This window comes from Salmo salar, chromosome ssa14 (genome assembly GCF_905237065.1).
Source record: "Salmo salar chromosome ssa14, Ssal_v3.1, whole genome shotgun sequence".
Taxonomy (NCBI): domain Eukaryota; kingdom Metazoa; phylum Chordata; class Actinopteri; order Salmoniformes; family Salmonidae; genus Salmo; species Salmo salar.
In genome coordinates, this window is record NC_059455.1 from 49,568,985 (window position 1) to 49,593,984 (window position 25,000).

Sequence of the window (25,000 nt, forward strand, 5' to 3'; positions counted from 1 at the left end):
TCTAGCCCGTCACGTCAGTCAGAGTTCTGACCTCTAGCCCGTCCCGTCAGTCAGAGTTCTGACCTCTAGCCCGTCACGTCAGTCAGAGTTCTGACCTCTAGCCCGTCCCGTCAGTCAGAGTTCTGACCTCTAGCCCGTCACGTCAGTCAGAGTTCTGACCTCTAGCCCGTCACGTCAGTCAGAGTTCTGACCTCTAGCCCGTCACGTCAGTCAAGAGTTCTGACCTCTAGCCCGTCCCGTCAGTCAAGAGTTCTGACCTCTAGCCCGTCCCGTCAGTCAAGAGTTCTGACCTCTAGCCCGTCCCGTCAGTCAAGAGTTCTGACCTCTAGTCCGTCCCGTCAGTCAGAGTTCTGACCTCTAGCCCGTCCCGTCAATCAGAGTTCTGACCTCTAGCCCGTCCCGTCAGTCAGAGTTCTGACCTCTAGCCCGTCCCGTCAGTCAGAGTTCGGACCTCTAGCCTGTCCCGTCAGTCAGAGTTCGGACCTCTAGCCCGTTACGTCAGTCAAGAGTTCTGACCTCTGTATGTCAGCGATCTCGGCCCTCAGTCTCTCGATCTCCTCCTTCTCTGTAGCGATCTGTCTCCTCAACACCTGCTCCAGAGATATCAGCTCTTCCTGCTCTGTTAGGATCTCATTCTCCTGGAGGAGAGGAGAGGAGAGGAGAGGAGAGGGAGAAAAAGCACTGTTCAGTATAGATCAGCAGATTATTTCTACTCCATAATACCCCGTGTGTGTTACCCCGTGTGTGTTACCCCGTGTGTGTTACCCCGTGTGTGTTAACCCGTGTGTGTTAACCCCTGTAGTTGTTAACCCGTGTGTGTTACCCCGTGTGTGTTACCCCGTGTGTGTTACCCAGTGTGTGTTACCCGTGTGTGTTACCCCGTGTGTTACCCCGTGTGTGTTACCCAGTGTGTGTTACCCAGTGTGTGTTACCCCGTGTGTGTTACCCCGTGTGTGTTACCCCGTGTGTGTTACCCCGTGTGTGTTACCCGTGTGTGTTACCCGTGTGGGTTACCCCGTGTGTGTCACCCCGTATGTGTTACCCCGTGTGTGTTACCCGTGTGTGTTACCCCGTGTGTGTTACCCGTGTGTGTTACCCCGTGTGTGTTACCCCGTGTGTGTTACCCCGTGTGTGTTACCTGTGCCAGCAGTATGTTGACCACCTCTTCTTCGTTCTCGGTCATCTCTTCTTTAGACACGTCTTCTTTAGAGAGACTGGCTATCTCCTGGGCTATCTTAGTCTCACACTCCTGCACACACACACACACACACACACACACACACACACACACACACACACACACACACACACACACACACACACACACACACACACACACACACACACACACACACACACACACACACACACACACACACACACGTTAGAGAGACAGGATCTCTAAAACTCCTAGGAGGTACACACGAGGGCTGGCACAATTACCATATAACCGTGTAACCGACGGGTATGGATGAAGACCGTCATGAAAACGAAATAACCGTCATTTTGGAAACGAATAGCAAACTGAAGACGGGAAGGCAGGGGATTCGAGGCGGTTGAGTTTCTGCTGTAGCACAGACTCTTAACATGATGAAACTTTGCTGAAACAAGCTTGTCTTAGCAAACAAGTCTTTGGTTGCCTAGGCAACAGCCTTCACCATACAGCAACGGCACACAGAAATAGAATGAATAGAACAGGCTGGGAACCTCTAACCCTGGTAATATGACTGGCAAATAGAACAGGCTGGGAACCTCTAACCCTGGTAATATGACTGGTAAATAGAACAGGCTGGGAACCTGTAACCCTGGTAATATGACTGGTAAATAGAACAGGCTGGGAACCTGTAACCCTGGTAATATGACTGGTAAATAGAACAGGCTGGGAACCTCTAACCCTGGTAATATGACTGGTAAATAGAACAGGCTGGGAACCTGTAACCCTGGTAATATGACTGGTAAATAGAACAGGCTGGGAACCTGTAACCCTGGTAATATGACTGGTAAATAGAACAGGCTGGGAACCTGTAACCCTGGTAATATGACTGGTAAATAGAACAGGCTGGGAACCTGTAACCCTGGTAATATGACTGGTAAATAGAACAGGCTGGGAACCTGTAACCCTGGTAATATGACTGGTAAATAGAACAGGCTGGGAACCTGTAACCCTGGTAATATGACTGGTAAATAGAACAGGCTGGGAACCTGTAACCCTGGTAATATGACTGGTAAATAGAACAGGCTGGGAACCTCTAACCCTGGTAATATGACTGGTAAATAGAACAGGCTGGGAACCTGTAACCCTGGTAATATGACTGGTAAATAGAACAGGCTGGGAACCTCTAACCCTGGTAATATGACTGGTAAATAGAACAGGCTGGGAACCTCTAACCCTGGTAATATGACTGGTAAATAGAACAGGCTGGGAACCTGTAACCCTGGTAATATGACTGGTAAATAGAACAGGCTGGGAACCTCTAACCCAGTGCGGCTTGGCAGGGTCGTGTTTCGGAAAACGCACGGCTCTTGACGGTCGCCTCTCCCTAGTTTGTACGGGAGTTGCAGCGATGAGACAAGACTGTTACTACTAATTGTATATCACGAAATTGGGGAGAAAAAGGGGTAAAAAGTTTTAAAAAATAAATACAATGAGCTCCATTTTGGTTTCATCAGACCAGAGAATCTTGTTTCTCATGAGTCCTTTAGATACCTTTTGGAAAACTCCAAGTGGGCTGTCGTATACCTTTAACTGAGGAGTGGCTTCTGTCTGGCCACTCTACCATAAAGGCCTGATTGGTGGAGTGCTGCAGAAATGGTTGTCCTTCTGGAAGGGTCTCCCATCTCCAGAGAGGAACTCCATCGGATTCTAGGTAATCCTCCCTGACCAAGGCCCTTCTCCCCCGATTGTTCAGTTTGTCCGGACGGCCAGCTCTAGGAAGAGTCTTGGTGGTTCCAAACTTCTTCTATTTAAGAATCATGGAGGCCACTGTGTTCTTGGGGACCTTCAATGCTGCAGAAATGTTTTGGTACCCTTCCCCAGATCTGTGCCTCGACACAATCCTGTCTCTGAGCTCTACGGACAATTACTTCGACCTCATGGCTTGGTTTTTCATCTGAAATGCACTGTCAACTGTGGGACCTTATATAGACAGGTGTGTGCCTTTCCAAATCAGGTCCAGTCAATTCCATTTACCACAGGTGGACTCCAATCAAGTTGTAGAAATATCTCAAGAATCTTTTTGTTGTTGTAGCAAACATTTAAAAAAAACTGTTTTTGCTTTGTCATTATGGGGTAGTGTGTGTAGATTGTAGAGGATTTAAATTGTTTTTGATTTTATGTAATCCATTTTAGAATAAGGCTGTAACAAAATGTGGGAAAAATGAAGTCTGAATTGCTTTTCCCAAATGCACTGTATGTTGTGAGAGTGTGTGTGTCCTTGCCTGTCTCTTCGCCTCCCGTAGTTTGCGTTTTAAAGCGGTGAGGATTCGCTGGACCTCCCAGAGCCTCTCCTCTTTAGACAGATCCTTTACCCCAGCCTGGAGGTCTCTGTGAAGGCAGTTCAGCAGGAACTCCTAGGGGGGAGACATTATCATGCAGAATTATAGTAACCTTTTCATATTAAACTACACAATATGTTACACTGAACAAAAAATATTGAAAAAAAAACAACATGCAACAATTTCAAAGAGATAGTTTTTTTTTTTTAGAAGGAAATCAAGTCAATTTAAATAAATAAATTAGGCTATAATTTATGGATTTCACATAACCTCGCAGGGGTGGAGTCATGGGTGGGCTAGGGAGGGCATAGGCCCATCCACTGGGGAGCCAGGCCCAGCCAATCAGAATTCGTTTTTTTTTCCCCCACAAAAGGGCTTTATTACAGATAGAAATACTCCTCAGACGATCTCACAGGTGGATTCTGATAGTCAGCCACTTACACACTCCCTCAAAACTTGAGACATCTGTGGCATTTGTAATTGTATTTATTATGGATCTCCATTAGTTCCTGCCAAGGCAGCAGCTACTCTTCCTGGGTTTTATTATGGATCCCCATTAGTTCCTGCCAAGGCAGCAGCTACTCTTCCTGGGGTTTATTATGGATCCCCATTAGTTCCTGCCAAGGCAGCAGCTACTCTTCCTGGGGTTTATTATGGATCCCCATTAGTTCCTGCCAAGGCAGCAGCTACTCTTCCTGGGGTTTATTATGGATCCCCATTAGTTCCTATCAAGGCAGCGGCTACTCTTCCTGGGGTTTATTATGGATCCCCATTAGTTCCTGCCAAGGCAGCAGCTACTCTTCCTGGGGTTTATTATGGATCCCCATTAGTTCCTATCAAGGCAGCGGCTACTCTTCCTGGGGTTTATTATGGATCCTCATTAGTTCCTGCCAAGGCAGCAGCTACTCTTCCTGGGGTTTATTATGGATCCCCATTAGTTCCTGCCAAGGCAGCAGCTACTCTTCCTGGGGTTTATTATGGATCCCCATTAGTTCCTGCCAAGGCAGCAGCTACTCTTCCCTGGGGTTTATTATGGATCCCCCATTAGTTCCTGCCAAGGCAGCAGCTACTCTTCCTGTGGTTTATTATGGATCCCCCATTAGTTCCTGCCAAGGCAGCAGCTACTCTTCCTGGGGTTTATTATGGATCCCCATTAGTTCCTATCAAGGCAGCGGCTACTCTTCCTGGGGTTTATTATGGATCCCCATTAGTTCCTGCCAAGGCAGCGGCTACTCTTCCTGGGGTTTATTATGGATCCCCATTAGTTCCTGCCAAGGCAGCGGCTACTCTTCCTGGGGTTTATTATGGATCCCCATTAGTTCCTATCAAGGCAGCGGCTACTCTTCCTGGGGTTTATTATGGATCCCCATTAGTTCCTGCCAAGGCAGCAGCTACTCTTCCCTGGGGTTTATTATGGCTCCCCATTAGTTCCTGCCAAGGCAGCGGCTACTCTTCCTGGGGTTTATTATGGATCCCCATTAGTTCCTGCCAAGGCAGCGGCTACTCTTCCTGGGGTTTATTATGGATCCCCATTAGTTCCTATCAAGGCAGCGGCTACTCTTCCTGGGGTTTATTAAGGATCCCCATTAGTTCCTGCCAAGGCAGCAGCTACTCTTCCTGGGGTTTATTATGGATCCCCATTAGTTCCTGCCAAGGCAGCAGCTACTCTTCCCTGGGGTTTATTATGGATCCCCATTAGTTCCTGCCAAGGCAGCAGCTACTCTTCCTGGGGTTTATTATGGATCCCCATTAGTTCCTGCCAAGGCAGCAGCTACTCTTCCCTGGGGTTTATTATGGATCCCCCATTAGTTCCTGCCAAGGCAGCAGCTACTCTTCCTGGGGTTTATTATGGATCCCCATTAGTTCCTATCAAGGCAGCAGCTACTCTTCCCTGGGGTTTATTATGGATCCCCCATTAGTTCCTGCCAAGGCAGCAGCTACTCTTCCTGGGGTTTATTATGGATCCCCCATTAGTTCCTGCCAAGGCAGCAGCTACTCTTCCTGGGGTTTATTATGGATCCCCATTAGTTCCTGCCAAGGCAGCAGCTACTCTTCCTGGGGTCCAGCAAAATTAAGGCAGTTTATACAATTTTAAAAACTTTACAATACATTCATAGATTTCATAACACACTGTGTGTCCTCAGGCCCCTACTCCACCACTACCACATATCTACACTACTAAATCCATGTGTATGTATAATGCGCATGTTATCGTGTGTGTTTCTTCACAGTCCCCGCTGTTCCATAAGGTGTATTTTTATCCGTTTTTTAAATCTGATTCTCCTGCTTCATCAGTTACCTGATGTGGAATAGAGTTCCATGTAGTCATGGCTCTATGTAATACTGTGTGCCTCCCATAGTCTGTTCTGGACTTGGTCACTGTGAAGAGACCTCTGGTGGCATGTCTTGTGGGGTATGCATGGGTGTCTGAGCTGTGTGCCAGAAGTTTAGACAGACAGCTCGGTACATTCAACATGTCAATACCTCTCACATTGTATGACAGAACTGCACATTTTAGAGTGGTCTTTTTATTGTCCCCAGCACAAGGTACACCAGTGGCATGATCATGCAGTTTAAATCAGCTTTAATGATAATCCACCTGACATATCTTGGCAAAAGGAGAAATGTTCACTAACAGGGATGTTAAATTTGTACACAATTATTTCTCAAAAATAAGCTTTTTTGTGCATCTGGAACATTTCTAGGATCTTTTATTTCAGCTCATGAAACAGAGGAAACCAAGTCTAGATTTAACCTTTGCCTGCAGATTGGATATTTGCTGAGAGAAGGACAGTGTACTGTCTTGCCATACTCCCAAGTACTTGTATGAGGTGGACTACCTTAAGGTCTAAACTCTCCGAGGTAGTAACCACACCGATTGTTTTGGAGGTATTCAGAACAAGGTTAAGGGCAGAGAAAGCTTGCTGGACACTAAGAAAGCTTTGTTGTAGAGCGTTTAACACAAAATCCAGGGAAGGGCCAGCTGAATTTCAGACTGAATCATCTGCATATAAGTGGATGAGAGAACTTCCTACTGCCTGAGCTATGTTGTTGATGTAAATTGAGAAGAGTGTGGGGCCTAGCATCGAGCCTTGGGGTACTCCCTTGGTGACAGGCAGGGGCTGAGACAACAGATGTTCTGACTTTACCCATTTGAGAGAGGTAGTTATCAAACCAGGCCAAAGACCCCTTAGAGACAACAATACACCTTAGCCGGCCCACAATAATGAAATGGTCTACCGTATTAAAAGCTTTGGTCCAAGTCAATACAAATAGCAGCACAACATTGCTTAGAATCAAGGGCAATGGTGACATCATTGAGGACCTTTAAGGTTGCAGTGACATTCATAACCTGAGCGGAAACCAGATTACGTACCAGGGAGAATACTATAGACATCAAGAACAGTCAGTTGATTATTAACAAATTTTGTTAAACAGGCCGAGATATACATTGGCCTATAACAGTTAGAATCAGTTTTATCACGCCCTTTAAATAAAGGACGCACCGTGATTGGCTTCCAGGCAATGGGAACCTCCCCAGAGAGAAGAGACAGGTTATAAAAAGGTGAGAGAGAGGCTTGGCGATGATAAGGGGCTGCAACATTAAACAATAAAAAGGATCCAAACCATCTGACCCAGATGTTGTTTTAGGGTCAAGTTTAAGGAGCTCCTTTAGCACCTCAGACTCAGTAACTGCCTGCAGGGAGAAACTTTGTAGCGGGGCAGGGGCATCAGGGCTAGTCACGTTAGAAGGGCTGGGAGATGAGGAAGTGTTGGACGGCCAAGGAGGCGTGGATGAGTCAAATAGAAATCCTTTACTTAACGAAGTGGTGATTAAAAGAGCTCAGCCATAAAAAGAGCTTCTTGTCAGTAACATCCATATCAAATTCTTTTTTATTTGTCACATGCGCAGAATACAGCAGTTGTATACTTTACTTTGAAATGCTTACTTGCGAACATTTTCCAAACAATGAAGAGTTAAAAAGTAAGAAAATTAGCAAATAAAAATACAAAGAAATAACTAGAAAAGGAGGCTTCAGTAAAAACATTGTCTGCTTGTTCAGCTGGCTGTAAGCATTAATATTAAAATGGTAATGGAAGAAGTTCACAATGAGACAGTTAGGCCTATTTATCTTTGAGCTACCGATACGACCAAAGAAGGAGGGGCTGCCCGATACGACCAAAGAGCTTCCCAATAAAACCAAAGAAAAGTAAATGTGTTGCCCATTGAAACCAAAATGTTCCAATGTAGATTATTGCAACTTTAAATGCTTACAGTTTAAAAAGTATAGCCTAACAGTTATTAAAATGCTGCATCGAAGCAGCTAAATTAAGAACAAGATGTCTACCTTAGAAGATGAATGAGACCAGTTTAACTGTCCTAGTCTTGAAATTCAAATGAACGCACCTGCCTTAAACAAAATACACCTTATGGAACAGCGGGGACTGTGAAGCAACACAAACATAGGCACAGATACATGCATACACACACACACACGATAACATACACACTATACACACACACGTACACATGGATTTTGTGTTGTAGATATGTGGTAGTGGAGTAGGGGCCTGAGGGAACACAGTGTGTTGTGAAATCTGTTATGAATGTAGTGTAATGTTTTTCAAATTAGTAGCTTGGAGATCCATAATAAATACAAATCTGACCACTTCCGTATTGATCGAGTCACTGGTACTCCCTGCTTTAGTTTTTTGCTTGTAAGCAGGAATCAGGAGGATAGAATTATGGTCAGATTTGCCAAATGGAGGAAGAGCTTTGTACGCGTCTCTGTATGTGTAGTAAAAGTCATCTAGAGTTTTTTTTCCCTCTGGTTGCACATTTAACATGCTGGTAGAAATGAGGTAAAACGGATTTAAGTTTCCCTGCATTAAAGTCCCCAGCCACTAGGAGCACCGCTTCTGGATGAGCATTTTCTTCTTTGCTGATGGCCTTATACAGCTGGTTGAGTGGGGTACTAGTGCCAGCATCAGTTTGTGGTGGTAAATAGACGGCTACGAAAAATATAGATGTGAACTCTCTTGGTAAATAGTGTGTTCTACAGCTTATCATGAGGTATTCTACCTCAGGCGACCAAAACCTAGAGACTTACTTAATATTAGAGATCGCACTCCAGCTGTTATTGACAAATAGACACACACCCCCACCCCTCATCTTACTTGCTAATGCACGGAAAACCCAGCCAACTGTATATTATCCATGTCGTCGTTCAGCCACGACTCGATGAAACATAAGACCTTACAGTTTTGAAATTCCCGTTGGTAGGATAGTCTCAAACGGAGAACATCCAGTTTATTTTCCAGTGATCGCACGTTGGCCAATAGAAGGGATGGTAGAGGTGGGATACCCACTTGACGACTAATTCTCACAAGGCACCCTGATCTCCGCCCCCTGTATTTCCGTCTATTCTTCAGGTGAATAACGGGGATTTGGGCCTGGTCTCAGAGAAGCAGTACATCCTTCGCGTCGGATTCATTAAAGAAACAATATTTATCCAGATTGAGGTGAGTAATCGCTGTTCTGATATCCAGAAGCTCTTTTCGGTCATAAGAGGCAGCAGGGTAGCCTAGTGGTTAGAGCGTTGGACTAGTAACCGAAAGGTTGCAAGATTGAATCCCTGAGCTGACAAGGTTAAAAATCTGTCCTTCGGCACCTGAACAACGCAGTTAACCCACTGTTCCTAGGCAGTCATTGTAAATAAGAATTTGTTCTTAACTGACTTGCCTAGTTAAATAAAGGTAAAAAAAAATGATAACAAATAAATGAGACGGTAGCAGCAACATTGTGATCAAGATAAGTTACAAACAATGTGAAAAAACACACAATAGCACAGTTGTTTAGGAGCCCCTAAAAGGGCATCCATCCCCTCCAGCACCATTATCAGAGTAGTGTCTGTTTTTCTTAATATGTGTTTTGTAATTTTGTGTATTGTTCGTTGTATACATGTTTGATGTATTTATGCAGGGCTCATCAGAAAGAGAGACCCTAGTCTCAGTATGACTTCCCTGGCAATAAAACAGCTGTGGTCAGTAGTCAGCGGAAAAACATCAGGTATTAAATTTACAAGCCTTATTTTCACATTTGCGTAAATTAGCTTATAAAACGAGTTACTTGTTGATATAACACTTGTTGCTAGGCAATTAAGTTTAGTATTGAAACACCATGTTAACTCAGGGGAATTTCTGTAGTTACAAAAAGTTGAATATTGTAAAACGTATAATAGTTTTTAGAGTGTTTGTGATTTGGAGTTTATCTTAAAAGGTGTACGAACCGCAGTGTTCCAGACAAGTTGTTTCTCAAAAAAGATGTCGGAATAATAAATAATAATAAGTATAAATAATGAATAATAATAATGAATAATAATAATTAACAATAAAGATCATGAATAATAATAAATAATGCATAATAATAAATAATAATGAATAATACATAATAATGAATAATAAATAATACATAATAATAATGAATAATAATGAATAATAATAGTAGTGAGAGGAATAACAGTAGTGTGTTGCTTCACAATCACACTAACGAGGCTATATACAAAGAGTACCTGTACAGAGTCAATGTGCAGGGGTACGAGGTAGGTGAGGTAATATGTACATGTAGGTAGGGGTAAAAATGACTAGGATAGGTAATAGCAGCGTGTGTTGGAGTGTCAGTATGTGTTTGGGTATACTCAAGCGAGTGCACAGAGTCGACGTAAGAGTCCGTGTAATAAAAAAGGGTCAATGCAGTAGTCTGGGTAGCCATTTTGATTAACTGTTTAGCAGTCTTATGGCTTGGGGGATAGAAGCTGTTCAGGAGCCTTTTGGTCCCAGACTTGGTGCTCTGGTACCGCTTGCGGTGCGGTAGTAGAGTGAACAGTCTATGACTCGAGTGGATGTGGTCTTTTTGACAATTTTCCGGCCTTCCTGTGACACCGCCTGGTACAGAGACATGGGCAGCTGTGAGGAGAAGGGTGTATTCTACAGGTCTTTCACCGTGTTTCAGAACCTTTTTGGGGGGTTAGACTCACAGAAAGAGAACTGTATTTGAACAAACGTTTAGTTAAAAAAAGTATGGATTTCAGTAAACAAATAAGGCACGGAGCTACAGAAGACCAACATAGGTAGAAGCTAAGGGTTTAAGAATTTACAGCCTGGATGTAGTTGGAGGTTCAGTCCTCCCACAGTCGTCTCCGCTCAACTCCATTGATGTGCTGTACATCGTGAAGAGGAGGGGAAAAAAACTAGGCTAACTTTTAACACAGAGATGAACAGGAAGTCACCGGAGCAGCATCAGTGTCCTAGATACCATCTACTGCCCCTTAAAAACTGCTTGAGTAGCAGTCAGCCTGCTTCAGTGACTAAAGTTGTACTGCAAATATCTGTTCAAACGCTCCCAACCTGTCGTCGTATCTCCTCCTTAATGCTGTCCTGTGTCTCTGGCAGGGCCGGCATGGTGGCAGCATTGGACCAGCGGAGGGGACGGGACACGGGCCTCAGAAACACTTCCCCAAACAGCTCTCTCACGTGGGTGAAGAACATGTACAGGACCCTGTTACCAATCTGGAGGAAAGAGGACAGTGGGTCAAAAACACAGGAGCACAGATAGACGGGACAGACAGAAGACAAGATGAGGATATAGGTCACCTGCATATTAATTGCACTGACGCAGTGTTAACCCTTTGAGCTAAAGTCTAGTAGTTTGTAGGGGTGATAATGAAGTCTGCTAGTTCAGTGTAAGTGGAGCAACCAACATCGTACCCTGTTGGGAATGCATTAGCTCTAAAAAAAATAAAAATAATAATAAATAAATAAAAAACTGGGCCAGGATTTCACTGAGGACCCTTCTCTCCCTCACTGCTTTCCCTCCCTCCCTCCCTCCCTCCCTCCACATGTCTATGGGATTCCTGTATGTAATGAAAAGCGATCTACAAATACAATTCATTGTTATTACCTGTACAGTGGGGTTGAGTACGATGGATATATTCTGGATATTCATCTTGGTGTCGGTCTCCCTTGTGATAACATGCTCCATGTGAGTGACCAGCCAGGACAGGAGCAGACGGCTGCCAGGGGGCACCTCCGTCAAGAGACGCTGGAACTCTGTCACCTGACAAATAAAACACCGTTCTAGAACTCTGTCACCTGACAAATAAAACACAGTTCTAGAACTCTTGTCACCTGACAAATAAAACACCGTTCTAGAACTCTTGTCACCTGACAAATAAAACACCGTTCTAGAACTCTGTCACCTGACAAATAAAACACCGTTCTAGAACTCTGTCACCTGATAAATAAAACACCGTTCTAGAACTCTTTTTCAAAAACACACACAGGGGCCATACTTGTGAACATTTGCTTATATCCTGGTTTAAACCATTGGTCTAATGGCTAGCTGCTAGATTTTCTCATTGGCCAACTTGGTCAAATTAGTCGCGACGCTTAGGATGGCCAGCTGATCAGATAATTATAACAAAATAACGAATCAACTTATCAGAGACCTTAAAACGGTACAGCCTCCATCCAATGGCATTTGTTAAACAGGCTACCATAGACAGACTGTTAATCCATCCAGCTGCTTGGTTTAATTGGTTACCCATGGTCAAAGTGGAGTACGCCACTATATTTTAATATGATGCTGTCTTAACCAGGCTACTGACGTTATACAACATTCAAAAGGCTTTTCCAAATCATCGTCCAATCAATTGAATTTACCACAGGTGGACTCCAAGTTGTAGAAACATCTCAAGGATAATCAATGGAAACAGGATGCACCTGAGCTCAATTTCAAGTCTCATAGCAAAGGGTCTGAATACTTATATAAATAAGGTATCTCTGTTTTTTTATTTGTAATACATTTGCAAAAATGTCTAAAGACCTGTTTTCGGATTGTCGTTATGGGGTATTGTGTATAGATTGATGAGGGGGGAAAATAAATGGATCCATAATATCTAAAGCTGGTCATCAAATCACCTCCTCACCTTCTCAGCCTCAGCCGGTCTACTGCAGGCGTCCTCAAAGCGTTGAGCCAGGTCTCGCCCCAGCATGTTCTCAGGCAGTTCTCGGAGGTACTGTTTCAACAGGCTGGCTACGGTGTGAGGATCATACTCCTCCAAGCACGGACACTCCTCGCGGTCGTATGCTGCCTTCAGCTCGTCCACTTTAGACTTCATACCTGGGAGGGAGAGAGAGAGAGAATGGAGGGAGGGTTACTGCACACCAAGACAATACCTGCCACACGGTAGATTCCCCCTCACACACCAAGACAATACCTGCCACACGGTAGATTCCCCCTCACACACCAAGACAATACCTGCCACACACCAAGACATACCTGACACACGGTAGATCCCTTCACACCTCATTCCGTAGCTCTCGATGTAGTCGATACACTCTCTGAAGACCGCGGGGAGCTGAATCCCGTCGTACAGGGCTGTTCTCTTCACTGCCTCAGCCAGGGGAGCTCCGAAGATGGGTCTGGGGAACAACAATAATAGTTTAAAATCACCTTTTTAAAATGTCAAAGAACGGATATTAGTACTTTTGGCTATTAAAACAAATCCCTGAGAAACACGCTCAGTTTGAAAGCACATAGTCCAGCCACACACACACACACACACAAAACAACAGGATCTAACCAACCTTTCACTCAAAGTCAAATTGTAATCAGGTCTGAGATTTGGGGACCTTGAACCGTCGTGTCTACCTGAATGTAGGTATCTCCACGGGGATGGACTCCGGCTCTGCCGTAGGCTTCTTCTTCTTCTTCTTCTCTTTCCACTGTTTCACCACGTCAGCTGCCGTCAGGTCTTTAGACTTCTTGTCCTTCTTGTCCTCCTTGGGACACTTCTCCTTCACCTGGGAGACATTGGAAAACACAACGTGTTCAGTTGGTAGAGCATAGTGCTAAGCGACACCAGTGGTAGTGGGTTCGATTCCCGGGACCACCCGTACGTAAAATATATGCATGGATGACTAAGTCACTTTGGATAAAAGCGTCTGTTAAGAAATGGCATATATAAAGCAAGAAATCAGAAATTGTTCTGATCCCCCAAAAAAATGGTTTAGTGCTGGATCCTCATAAGTAATAGCAAATAATAACATTGAAATTATTTAAAAGAATAAGCTTCACTGGTTATCGTAACTAACAGTTAATAACAGGGCATTAAAGCTGACTGGTAAAACAGAGTTCTCCAGCAAGGTAAATAAATGAAACAGTCATGTCCATTTACTTTGTTCTTTACCTTGAAGTCTTTCTTCTTGGAGAAGCTGGGTTTCTTAAACACGTGAATACCCTTTGAACGCTTCATCTTGGAGGGGCTCTCTGCCTCGTCCGCCGAGCTGTCCTCCTGGAAGGCTGCGTATCCCTCCGCTACGGGACGGATGGATGGAGAGGATAGAGGAGGAGGTTAGAGAGAACACTTCTCTCCGATTCTCACTAATACCACAAATGTAGTCAACAAGAAGCACGAAAGAGAGGAGAGAGAGAGAGAGAGAGTCAGGAAATATAGCAGAAGAACTATAGCAGAGGAGAGGGAGAGAAGAGAGGGAAGAAAAGAGAGGGAGCCAGAGAGAGAGAGAGAGAGAGAGAGAGAGAGAGAGACAGAGAGAGAGGGAGCCAGAGAGAGAGAGGGAGCGAGAGACAGAGAGAGAGAGGAGAGAGAGGAGAGAGAGAGGACTAGGAAAAGAGGTCAGGCTTCAATATAGGACAATTCCCACAGCACCTGGCAGGCCACTCGTTTTCCTGAACCAACCTCAAAAGTTATTTCCTCACATCCAATCGCAAACAAACTGCTGTCCAAGATCAGATCATTGTGACCTACTCAACACCTAACCTGTTGCCTCTAGCCAGCCAGGGACCCTGTGTATCAGACCGCTGCCTACTCAACACCTAACCTGTTGCCTCTAGCCAGCCAGGGACCCTGTGTATCAGACCGCTGCCTACTCAACACCTAACCTGTTGCCTCTAGCCAGCCAGGGACCCTGTGTATCAGACCGCTGCCTACTCAACACCTAACCTGTTGCCTCTAGCCAGCCAGGGACCCTGTGTATCGGACCGCTGCCTACTCAACACCTAACCTGTTGCCTCTAGCCAGCCAGGGACCCTGTGTATCAGACCGCTGCCTACTCAACACCTAACCTGTTGCCTCTAGCCAGCCAGGGACCCTGTGTATCAGACCGCTGCCTACTCAACACCTAACCTGTTGCCTCTAGCCAGCCAGGGACCCTGTGTATCGGACCGCTGCCTACTCAACACCTAACCTGTTGCCTCTAGCCAGCCAGGGACCCTGTGTATCAGACCGCTGCCTACTCAACACCTAACCTGTTGCCTCTAGCCAGCCAGGGACCCTGTGTATCAGACCGCTGCCTACTCAACACCTAACCTGTTGCCTCTAGCCAGCCAGGGACCCTGTGTATCGGACCGCTGCCTACTCAACACCTAACCTGTTGCCTCTAGCCAGCCAGGGACCCTGTGTATCGCACCGCTGCCTAGGACACACCTTCGCTGGGTACAGGATGTGCCCTCAAACTGTCCATCTCCTCCCCCCTCTCTAGTCACTATGCCCTGGGAGGGAAAGCTACATTTATCCATGGAAAACCCCTGATAAAAACAGACAGGAGGAACAATAACAAGGACCATTAAGAATCAGAGGGGCCATGTGCTTGAGAGGGCTTTGACCCAAAAGTGAGCATAAAGAGTTAAAGGCTACCTTACTATAATAAAAGATTAAAGTAACTTTCCACTGTTTCCAGATTTCTGTGAAATATGACCTAAAATTAATTACAATACGAGTGAAATCATTTTCTTTCCAAAAATGTGCAATTAAAGTATGTTAAAAAGCAGATTTTCTGTGTTTGAATGGTGTGGGCAGTAGTAAAAAATATTCATGCGAGTAGACTGCTGATTGGTCAGATCATCCTCCTCAATAACATCATCCTCTATGAGGAAATACTGTAGCCAGTGTGTCTGAAACGGTCTGAAATGCAAGTTTGAGTGTTTTTTTTTCTCTCTCCAATGTATGCTTTGGTCACAAATATAAAATAGGATGGAGTCAATAACATTATTTGGGTGTTAAGTTAACTGAATATTGAACTATTAAAAGTGAGATTTTCACTGGACAGTTACTTTAAAAGCATGTGCTATGCAACAAATCAGTCAGAAAAGGATGTTTTCCAGTTTAGGTCACAAGGTCAGGAAAACTTCTGGTCCGAGCAATTTCTTTGCTGCCTTCCTAGGATAGCTCTCCCTCTCCAAAAGAGATGTTTGATCTAATCCTTCCTAGGATAGCTCTCCCTCTCCAAAAGAGATGTTTGATCTAATCCTTCCTAGGATAGCTCTCCCTCTCCAAAAGAGATGTTTGATCTAATCCTTCCTAGGATAGCTCTCCCTCTCCAAAAGAGATGTTTGATCTAATCCTTCCTAGGATAGCTCTCCGTCTCCAAAAGAGAAGTTTGATCTAATCCTTCCTAGGATAGCTCTCCCTCTCCAAAAGAGATGTTTGATCTAATCCTTCCTAGGATAGCTCTCCCTCTCCAAAGAGATGTTTGATCTAATTTACATTTTAGTCATTTAGCAGACGCTCTTATCCAGAGCGACTTACAGTAGTGAGTGCATACATTTCATACATTTTCATTTCATGCATTTTTTTCTTTTTGTACTGGCCCCCCGTGGGAATCGAACCCACAACCCTGGCGTTGCACACACCATGCTCTACCAACTGAGCCACAGGGAAGACTTAGGATAGCTTTCACTCTCCAAAAGAGATGTTTGATCTAATCCTTCCTAGGATAGCGCTCACTCTCGAATCTTAAAAGTCGACTTTAGGTACAAAAAAAACGGTCTAACTCAATTGTTCATTCAAACAGAAATGGGATGTGCCTTTGGTGGTTCATCAATGTGTTATTCTGGTCATGTGCGCCGTGAATGATGTAGCTAGTTCGTTAGCTAACTGTAGCTCACTGTAGCTAGTTCGTTAGCTAACTGTAGCTAGTTCGTTAGCTAACTGTAGCCCACTGTAGCCAGCCAGTAACTCCTCCAGTATGTGTTGACGTCATTTCACAGGATTTTGTTTTTGGACGGAAGCTGTAGAGATTGTCAAGAAATGGCACTTCTGTAGACAGATATCTTATTCAGCCATTTGGTTTTGTTTTTAAGCATTAAATGACCTGGTATGATGGTGCATTGATCAGTTATACAGCTTAAAGTTATGTTATTTTTATTTTTTTGTTGTTGCCTAAAGTCGACTTTTAATAAGAACGACTTGTATAAATCCCAGATAAATAAACAGTAATAAGGTATTGTCTCTTACTCCTCTTCTCCTTCTTCTTGAACTTGTTCTTCTTCTTCCCGTGTTCTTTATCATCATCCGACACCGCGTCGATGACCTCATGGTGGTGGTGTCCGTCGTGGGGGGGCGAGGGCTCGCCCGTCCTGTACAGTCCGGGGAACTTGGTGGGGCTGATCTCCTCCGAGCTGGGGGTACGAGCCACCCCTCCTGGGTGCTCCGCCCGACGAACCTCCGCTGGGCTGCAACTGGGGGGCAGGAAGCACTCTGTCATGGCTGGGCTAGGTCTCTCTGACCTGGGCACTGCTCTTGACACAGAGTCCTTGGTGTCTCGTCACTCCTCGGGTCAGGGACACATCACCGGGCCATTACACCTACAGGGGGGGGGACACGCACACACTTAGTTCATACTTAGTCAAACATTACATTCACATTATCTGATCGTTTTAGTGTACAGCTGCTGCATCAATTTGTAACCAGCAGATGGGGCTCTGTTATAGTAGATATCTCTTGGAGTCCAGCTCAACCCAGCTATACTACTGCAGAGGGGGATTATTAGACGTAGGAAACAGAGGCTGTTAGACGTAGGAAACAGAGGAGGACTACTAGACGTAGGAAACAGAGGTGGACTACTAGACGTAGCAAACAGAGGATTATTAGATGTAGGAAACAGAAGACTATTAGACGTAGGAAACAGAGGGGGATTATTAGACGTGGGAAACAGAGGAGGATTATTAGACGTAGGAAACAGAGGGGGATTATTAGACGTGGGAAACAGAGGAGGATTATTAGACGTAGGAAACAGAGGAGGAGGACTATTAGACGTGGGAAACAGAGGAGGACTATTAGACGTGGGAAACAGAGGAGGATTATTAGACGTAGGAAACAGAGGAGGACTATTAGACGTGGGAAACAGAGGGGGATTATTAGACGTGGGAAACAGAGGGGGACTATTAGACGTGGGAAACAGAGGGGGACTATTAGACGTGGGAAACAGAGGGGGACTATTAGACGTGGGAAACAGAGGGGGACTATTAGACGTGGGAAACAGAGGAGGACTATTAGACGTGGGAAACAGAGGAGGACTATTAGACGTGGGAAACAGAGAGGGACTATTAGACGTGGGAAACAGAGGGACTATTAGACGTAGGAAACAGAGAGGGACTACTAGATGTAGGAAACAGAGAGGGACTACTAGACGTAGGAAACAGAGAGGGACTATTAGACGTAGGAAACAGAGAGGGACTATTAGACGTAGGAAACAGAGAGGGACTATTAGACGTGGGAAACAGAGAGGGACTATTAGACGTAGGAAACAGAGAGGGACTATTAGACGTAGGAAACAGAGAGGGACTACTAGACGTGATGGCAGTACACACACATTTAGTTAAACGGTACTGTTCTGTCTCCTAGACGTAGGAAACAGAGAGGGACTACTAGACGTGATGGCAGTACACACACATTTAGTTAAACGGTACTGTTCTGTCTACGTCTTAATGAGTAACTAGACGGACTGAATTAAATCATTAATGGATTACATAAGACACAGACAGACCACATGACTGCATGTCCACTTTACTGTATGGCACACAATGTACATATTTTCCATAGTCCCAGAATATAACTCATTAAAATAGTAACGGCATACGTTAAGGATGCCCACAGAGGTCAAATCCAAACCCAGTACATGACTACAGTACAACAACAGCTGGATTAATCCAAGCCACCAGATGGGGCTCCAAAAAATATTTTGGACCTCATCAACTCAACAACTCATCCACGCAAAACCCATACCAGCCCACAGAAACAGAAAAACAGTCACACAGACACCACGAAATTAATCTCAAAATCACCTAAGCAGGTTGTTCTCTCCTACAGTTTGATAATGCTACCTAACCATTTAAAGATCACTTTTTGGTCACTTTAAAAAAAATTGTTTTTATTAAACTTAACTATAAAAGGAGATGAACTGGTGGCTACTCCCTTTGACTGACACGCCTCCAGCTCCACACATTTCTAATATCTAAATTGTTAGATACCTAGTCCAATGTATTCTTTTTTTTTTTTTTTAAACAACAACTCACATTAACCCATTCAGCCTTTAAACCCTAGATGTGCATCAAAATACTGGCCTTAGCAAAATAATAAAAATAATAATATGTAGATAAAAATCGAATGTGGTTCCTTCCCCAACTATCACTGGGGTCAGTCTGTATCATGGCTGTCCTATGGCGATAAACCGTGTCGATGATAAAGCGTTATGACTCCCGTTCAATACAACAACCACAAGTAGTTGACCTAAGGCACAGCCAGGAGCAAGCGAACGGAAAACAACCGACTCAAACGGATGTGTACAAACTACCAAAGTTGTAGTTAGCCACTAGGCTTTGAATGGAGGCCCAGATACTAACTGCTGTTGTCACTGTACAGCTGATTCGTTAGCTAGCCACATAGCTACCTAGCTAGCTTACGTTAGCTATAAGCCACCCGCGGGTAATATTGCTCACAGATTCATGAGAATAAATCGACACGAGGCAGCTATAAGTACTTCAACTTATATAACTGCATAAAAAAAAATATATCGACTTTGAGATAGGATCAGATATATTACTTTGCCAACTAACCTGTTCTGGTCAATTCCTTAACGGAGCTTCCTACTAGCTGTTTGAGTACCAAATAAACAGACCTGAGTGTGCGCAGTGAGACCACGGGTGCTTTATGGGAGTTGTAGTTTAGAGTGCAATCCTGGGGAAACTACAACTACAAGTCCAGTTTGACCAACTTTATCAACTTAAAAAATAGTATTCAACTATATACGTATGAATAGCTAAAAACATTTATATTTGATCAGATACATTATGAAATGACGGACAACTTTCACACAAAGGTTGTCTTCATTGTGTTTTCTGTTGTCTGTTTGGCACTACTTCCACAGATCTAACAGCCTCTACCAGCTGTAACAGGGTCGTGTGACTCAATAACAATAAAGATGAACAAATCGTCATTGTTTTGTTGGCAGATTCACAGACTACTGTTTGTTCCTCGCCAATTGGGCACAGCATCAGTGGCAGGCAGGCAGGACACTCAACCATCTGCAAACATCACTGGTGCTAAAAATAGAAGATGGAAAGGGAGAGAGAGGAGGAGAAAGAGAAAAAGACAGAGAGAGGGTGTGTGTGTGTGTGTTTGGTTTTACTATCCTTGGAGAGACAAGAAGTCCTCACAAGGATAGTAAAAACAAAGAAAATGCTGACAAGTGGGAACATTTCGCCAGTCCCCACAAGGAAAGGGGCTATTTTAAATTTAGGGGTTAGGGTTAAGGGTTAGGTTTAAGGTTTAGGGTTAGGTTTAAGGTTTAGGGGTTAGGATTAAGGTTTAGGCTTAGGATTAAGGTTTAGGGTTAGGTTGAGGGTTTAGGGAAAATAGGATTTTAAAGGTGAATTAATTGTTTGGTCCCTACAACAATAGTCAAACAAACGCGTGTGTGTGTGTGTGTGTAGTTAAGTGCAGCAGTAAAAACATTGGCATCAGTCAGTTAAACCCCTACCCCCCTTTCCCTCTCTTCCTGAGAAAGACTCAGTACACCCTGGTTCACTTACTGAACACCTGTGTATCAGAATGCTGTAATAACAACTGTGTTTCTCGAGGAACTGATGTGCTTCCAGTCACAGTAAAACTCAGATTAGAATGGGAGACTGGATTCCTGTCACAGTTAAACTAAAATTAGATTAGCAGACTGGATTCCTGTCACAGTTAAACTAAGATTAGATTACATTAGAGTGGGAGGCTGGATGTCCAAGCAGGGACACTATAGTCTACTACGATAGCTAGTCAGTCCCCAGCCTTTCCCAGTCATGCTACACACATTTTAGGACTGTTAGACGTAGGAAACAGGAGGACTACTAGACGTAGGAAACAGAGGAGGACTGTTAGACGTAGGAAACAGAGGAGGACTATTAGACGTTGGAAACAGAGGACTGTTAGACGTAGGAAACAGAGGACTATTAGACGTAGGAAACAGAGAAGGATTATTAGACGTAGGAAACAGGAGGATTATTAGACGAAGGAAACAGAGGAGGACAACTAGACAGAGGAAACAGAGGAGGATTATTAGACGTAGGAAACAGGAGGACTACTAGACGTAGGAAACAGGAGGACTACTAGATGTAGGAAACAGAGGAGGATTATTAGACGAAGGAAATAGAGGAGGATTATTAGACGTAGGAAACAGAGGAGGATTATTAGACGTAGGAAACAGAGGAGGATTATTAGATGTAGGAAACAGAGGGGGACTATTAGACGTAGGAAACAGAGGGGGACTATTAGACGTAGGAAAAAGAGGAGGATTATTAGATGTAGGAAACAGAGGGGGACTATTAGACGTAGGAAACAGAGGGGGACTATTAGACGTAGGAAACAGAAAGGGACTATTAGACATAGGAAACCGAGAGGGACTACTAGACGTGGGAAACAGAGGACTATTAGACGTGGGAAACAGAGAGGGACTATTAGACGTAGGAAACAGAGGGGGACTACTAGACGTGGGAAACAGAGGAGGACTATTAGACGTGGGAAACAGAGAGGGACTACTAGACGTGGGAAACAGAGGAGGACTATTAGACGTAGGCAGCAGGTGTTGATGAGATGTAATTTTAAGTGATTGGAGCGCCCTTCGTGATGCTGATAGGACAGTGCCAGGATGGTGCAGTGATGTTACAGAAGTTGAACCAAATTGTGGTGCTGAAGGATGGCTGAAGGATGGCTGAAGGACAGCTGAAGGATCACTGAAGGATGGTTCTGCCATTCGGACAGTTCAGGAACAAACAACAATAATTTGCAGTAGGCCTATAATCTAATAGACCCAAGACTATGGGATATAGATATTTTGTAGACTGTAGCCTTGTGTATATACTAATACATATGCTGTAGCTTAACCATGGCCCTGTTTGCGAGGATTGTGAGAAGGTATTTCATTGCATTGTGTAGTTTACACATAAATACACTTTTGAGTTGATTAGCTTGAACACATGGTTACAATATACCCTATTACAGAATCAAAGAAAACAGAGGTGAACTCTTCATCGATTTCATATCATTTATTTGCATAGCTCAAAACATGCTATCAAATCAATTGATCAAGTAGTGGACATAAATCACGACAACATAAAATTGCAGGTAATTCGTTTTAAAACAGCCATTAAAAAAAAAATCAAGCTTTTGGTGATGTATATTCATGCATGTCAATATTAACTATAACTTTACATGCATTATTACCTCCAACTTGGCCCAATTCACATTTCCAATTTCCCACCCCAACATACCAAGCTAGAACGGGCACTGTGGCTCAACCAATAGCCAATATAGGATAAATATTCCAAGCAAGGCTACAGAAACTTCCAGAGATGGTCAGGCTCCCTGGGGGCTTAGCGGTTCCGTGTGGCTCAGTTGGTAGAGCATGGTGTTTGCAACGCCAGGGTTGTGGGTTCGATTCCCACGGGGGACCAGTACGGAAAAAATTTATGAAATGTATGCACTCACTACTGTAAGTCGCTCTGGATAAGAGCGTCTGCTAAATGACTAAAATGTAAAAAAATGGTGGCCACTCTGATTTGGGTGTCCTCGGCAGAACTGTCGCCGTACCAAGTGGTCACATGTCGTTCTGGGTTCCACTGTGCAAGAGGGTTTCTGTGGAATTTTTATGAACATCAAGGAAGAGACAGGGTGAATTTTACTTCACATAGCCTATAGTTGTTTATCATTCTGTCCCCCACCAGGGAGAAGACAGGGAAGAAACCACCATTTATTTATTTATCTATAGGCTGCTGCTATACATATTGATTTGGTTTGTCATTCTATCATTTTTTCCCCCATGGAATTTTTGTAGTAATTAAATATAATTTACTTAGAAGTTACCAGAATGAATTTTTCAGAAATAGTTTTTATCAGATCTGTGGCGGTCCTCATGAGAGCCAGTTTCATCATAGAGCTTGATGGTTTTTGTGACTGCACTTGAAGAAACGTTCAAAGTTTTTGAACATTTCTGCATTAACGTACCTTCATGTCTTAAAGTAATGATGGACTGTCGTTTCTCTTTGCTTATTTGAGCTGTTCTTGACATAATATGGACTTGGTCTTTTACCAAATAGGGCTATCTTCTGTATACCACCCCTACCTTGTCACAACACAACTGATTGGCTCAAACGCATTAAGAAGGAAAGAAATTCCTTCACTTAACAAGGCACACCTGTTAATTGAAATGCATTCCAGGTGACTACCTCATGAAATATATAGATGTACTATTGTAAAGTGGTTGTTCCACTGGATATCATAAGGTGAATGCACCAATTTGTAAGTCGCTCTGGATAAGAGCGTCTGCTAAATGACGTAAATGTAAATGTAAATGTACACACAATACCCCATAATGACATCACAATACCCCATAATGACATCACAATACCCCATAATGACATCACAATACCCCATAATGACAGGTTTTTGGCCATTTTTGCAAACTTCAATATCACATTTCCATAAGTATTCAGACCCTTTACTCAGTACTTTGTTGAAGCACCTTTGGCAGCGATTACAGCCTCGAGTCTTCTTGGGTATGACGCTACAAGCTTGGCACACCTATATTTGGGGAGTTTCTCCCATTCTTCTCTGCAGATCCTCTCAAGCTCTGTCAGGTTGGATGGGGAGCGTCGCTGCACAGCTATTTTCAGGTCTCTCTAGAGATGTTCGATCGGGTTCAAGTCCGGGCTCTGGCTGGGCCATTCAAGGACATTCAGAGACTTGTCCCGAAGCCACTCCTCTGTTGTCTTGGCTATGTGCTTAGGATCGTTGTCCTGTTAGAAGGTGAACCTTCGACCCAGTCTGAGGTCCTGAGCGCTCTGGAGCAGGTTTTCACCACAAATCTCTCTGTACTTTGCTCTGTTCATCTTTCCCTTGATCCTGACTAGTCTCCCAGTCCCTGCCGCTGAAAAAATACCAACAGCATGATGCTGCAACCACCATGCTTCACCGTAGGGATGGTGCCAGGTTTCCTCCAGAAAAGTTCAATCTTGGTTTCATCAGACCAGAGAATCTTGTTTCTCATGGTCTGAGAGTCTTTAGGTGCCTTTTGGTAAACTCCAAGCAGGCTGTCATGTGCCTTTTACTGAGGAGTGGCTTCCGTCTGGCCACTCTACCATAAAGGCCTGATTGGTGGAGTGCTGCAGAGATGGTTGTCCTTCTAGAAGTTTCTCCCTTCTCCACAGAGGAACTCTGGAGCTCTGTCAGAGTGACCATCAGGTTCTTGCTCACCTCCCTGACCAAGGCCCTTCTCCCCCGATTGCTCAGTTTGGCCGGGCGGCCAGCTCTAGGAAGAGTCTTGGTGGTTCCAAACTTCTTCCATTTAAGAATGATGGAGGCCACTGTGTTCTTGGGGACCTTCAATGGTGCAGAAATGTTTTGGTACCCTTCCCCAGATCTGTGCCTCGACACAATCCTGTCTCGGAGCTCTACGGACAATTCCTTTGACCTCATGGCTTGGTTTTTACTCTGACATGCACTGTCAACTGTGGGACCTTATATAGACAGGTGTGTGCCTTTCCAAATCATGTCCAATCAATTGAATTTACCACAGGTGGACTCCAATCAAGTTGTAGAAACATTTCAAGGATGATCAATGGAAACAGGATGCACCTGAGCTCAATTTTGAGTCTCATAGTAAAGGGTCTGAATACTTACGTAAATAAGGTATTTCTATTTTATGTTTTGCAAAAATGTATAGAAACCTGTTTTCGCTTTGTCATTATGGGGTATTGTGTGTAGATTGATGTGGGGGAAAACATTATTTAATCAATTTTAGAATAAGGCTGTAACGTAACAAAATGTGGAAAAAGTGAAGGGGTCTGAATACTTTCCGAAGGCCCTGTATGGTGTAAATGCGTTCATATATTAATAAAATATTTATTGGGGTTACTAATGGGGTGATAGGCTATTGTTGAGAAAAGGCTTCCGCATCGTCTAGCCCCTCCCTCGAGCCGCCCATGGGTTTGGTCGATATATATGGTACCAGTCTCCACCACCATGGAGACATCAGTCTTCAACAACAGACAGTTCATGGATCCATCCACCGTCAGTCTTCAGAACAGACAGTTCATGCACTTAACAGCCTTGCTGCCGTAGTCCAGACACTCCGGGCCGATGCACTGACAACAGGCGTTGTGAAA

General features: G+C 44.1%; 2 protein-coding genes across 2 annotated transcripts in view; both read right to left on the reverse strand.

Moving 5' to 3' along the window:
* The window catches only part of ralbp1 (ralA binding protein 1), a 22,420-nt gene extending 2,929 nt beyond the window's left edge, over positions 1–19,491 (reverse strand). The window contains exons 1-11 of the mRNA XM_014141319.2: positions 19,412–19,491; positions 16,812–17,161; positions 13,746–13,873; positions 13,208–13,359; positions 12,836–12,978; positions 12,483–12,676; positions 11,456–11,611; positions 10,903–11,064; positions 3,439–3,570; positions 1,139–1,249; positions 517–638 (exon numbers count right to left, since the gene is read on the reverse strand). Coding sequence (XP_013996794.1) covers positions 517–638; positions 1,139–1,249; positions 3,439–3,570; positions 10,903–11,064; positions 11,456–11,611; positions 12,483–12,676; positions 12,836–12,978; positions 13,208–13,359; positions 13,746–13,873; positions 16,812–17,061 — 1,550 coding nt within the window. The 5' untranslated portion in view covers positions 17,062–17,161; positions 19,412–19,491. The remainder of the gene's footprint in view (positions 1–516; positions 639–1,138; positions 1,250–3,438; positions 3,571–10,902; positions 11,065–11,455; positions 11,612–12,482; positions 12,677–12,835; positions 12,979–13,207; positions 13,360–13,745; positions 13,874–16,811; positions 17,162–19,411) is intronic.
* Positions 19,492–24,438: 4,947 nt separating this feature from the next.
* Positions 24,439–25,000, reverse strand: part of LOC106569741 (twisted gastrulation protein homolog 1-A) — a 3,202-nt gene continuing 2,640 nt past the window's right edge. Inside the window, exon 2 of the mRNA XM_014141321.2 lies at positions 24,439–25,000. This exon is cut by the window's right edge and continues 95 nt beyond it. Coding sequence (XP_013996796.1) covers positions 24,914–25,000 — 87 coding nt within the window. The 3' untranslated portion in view covers positions 24,439–24,913.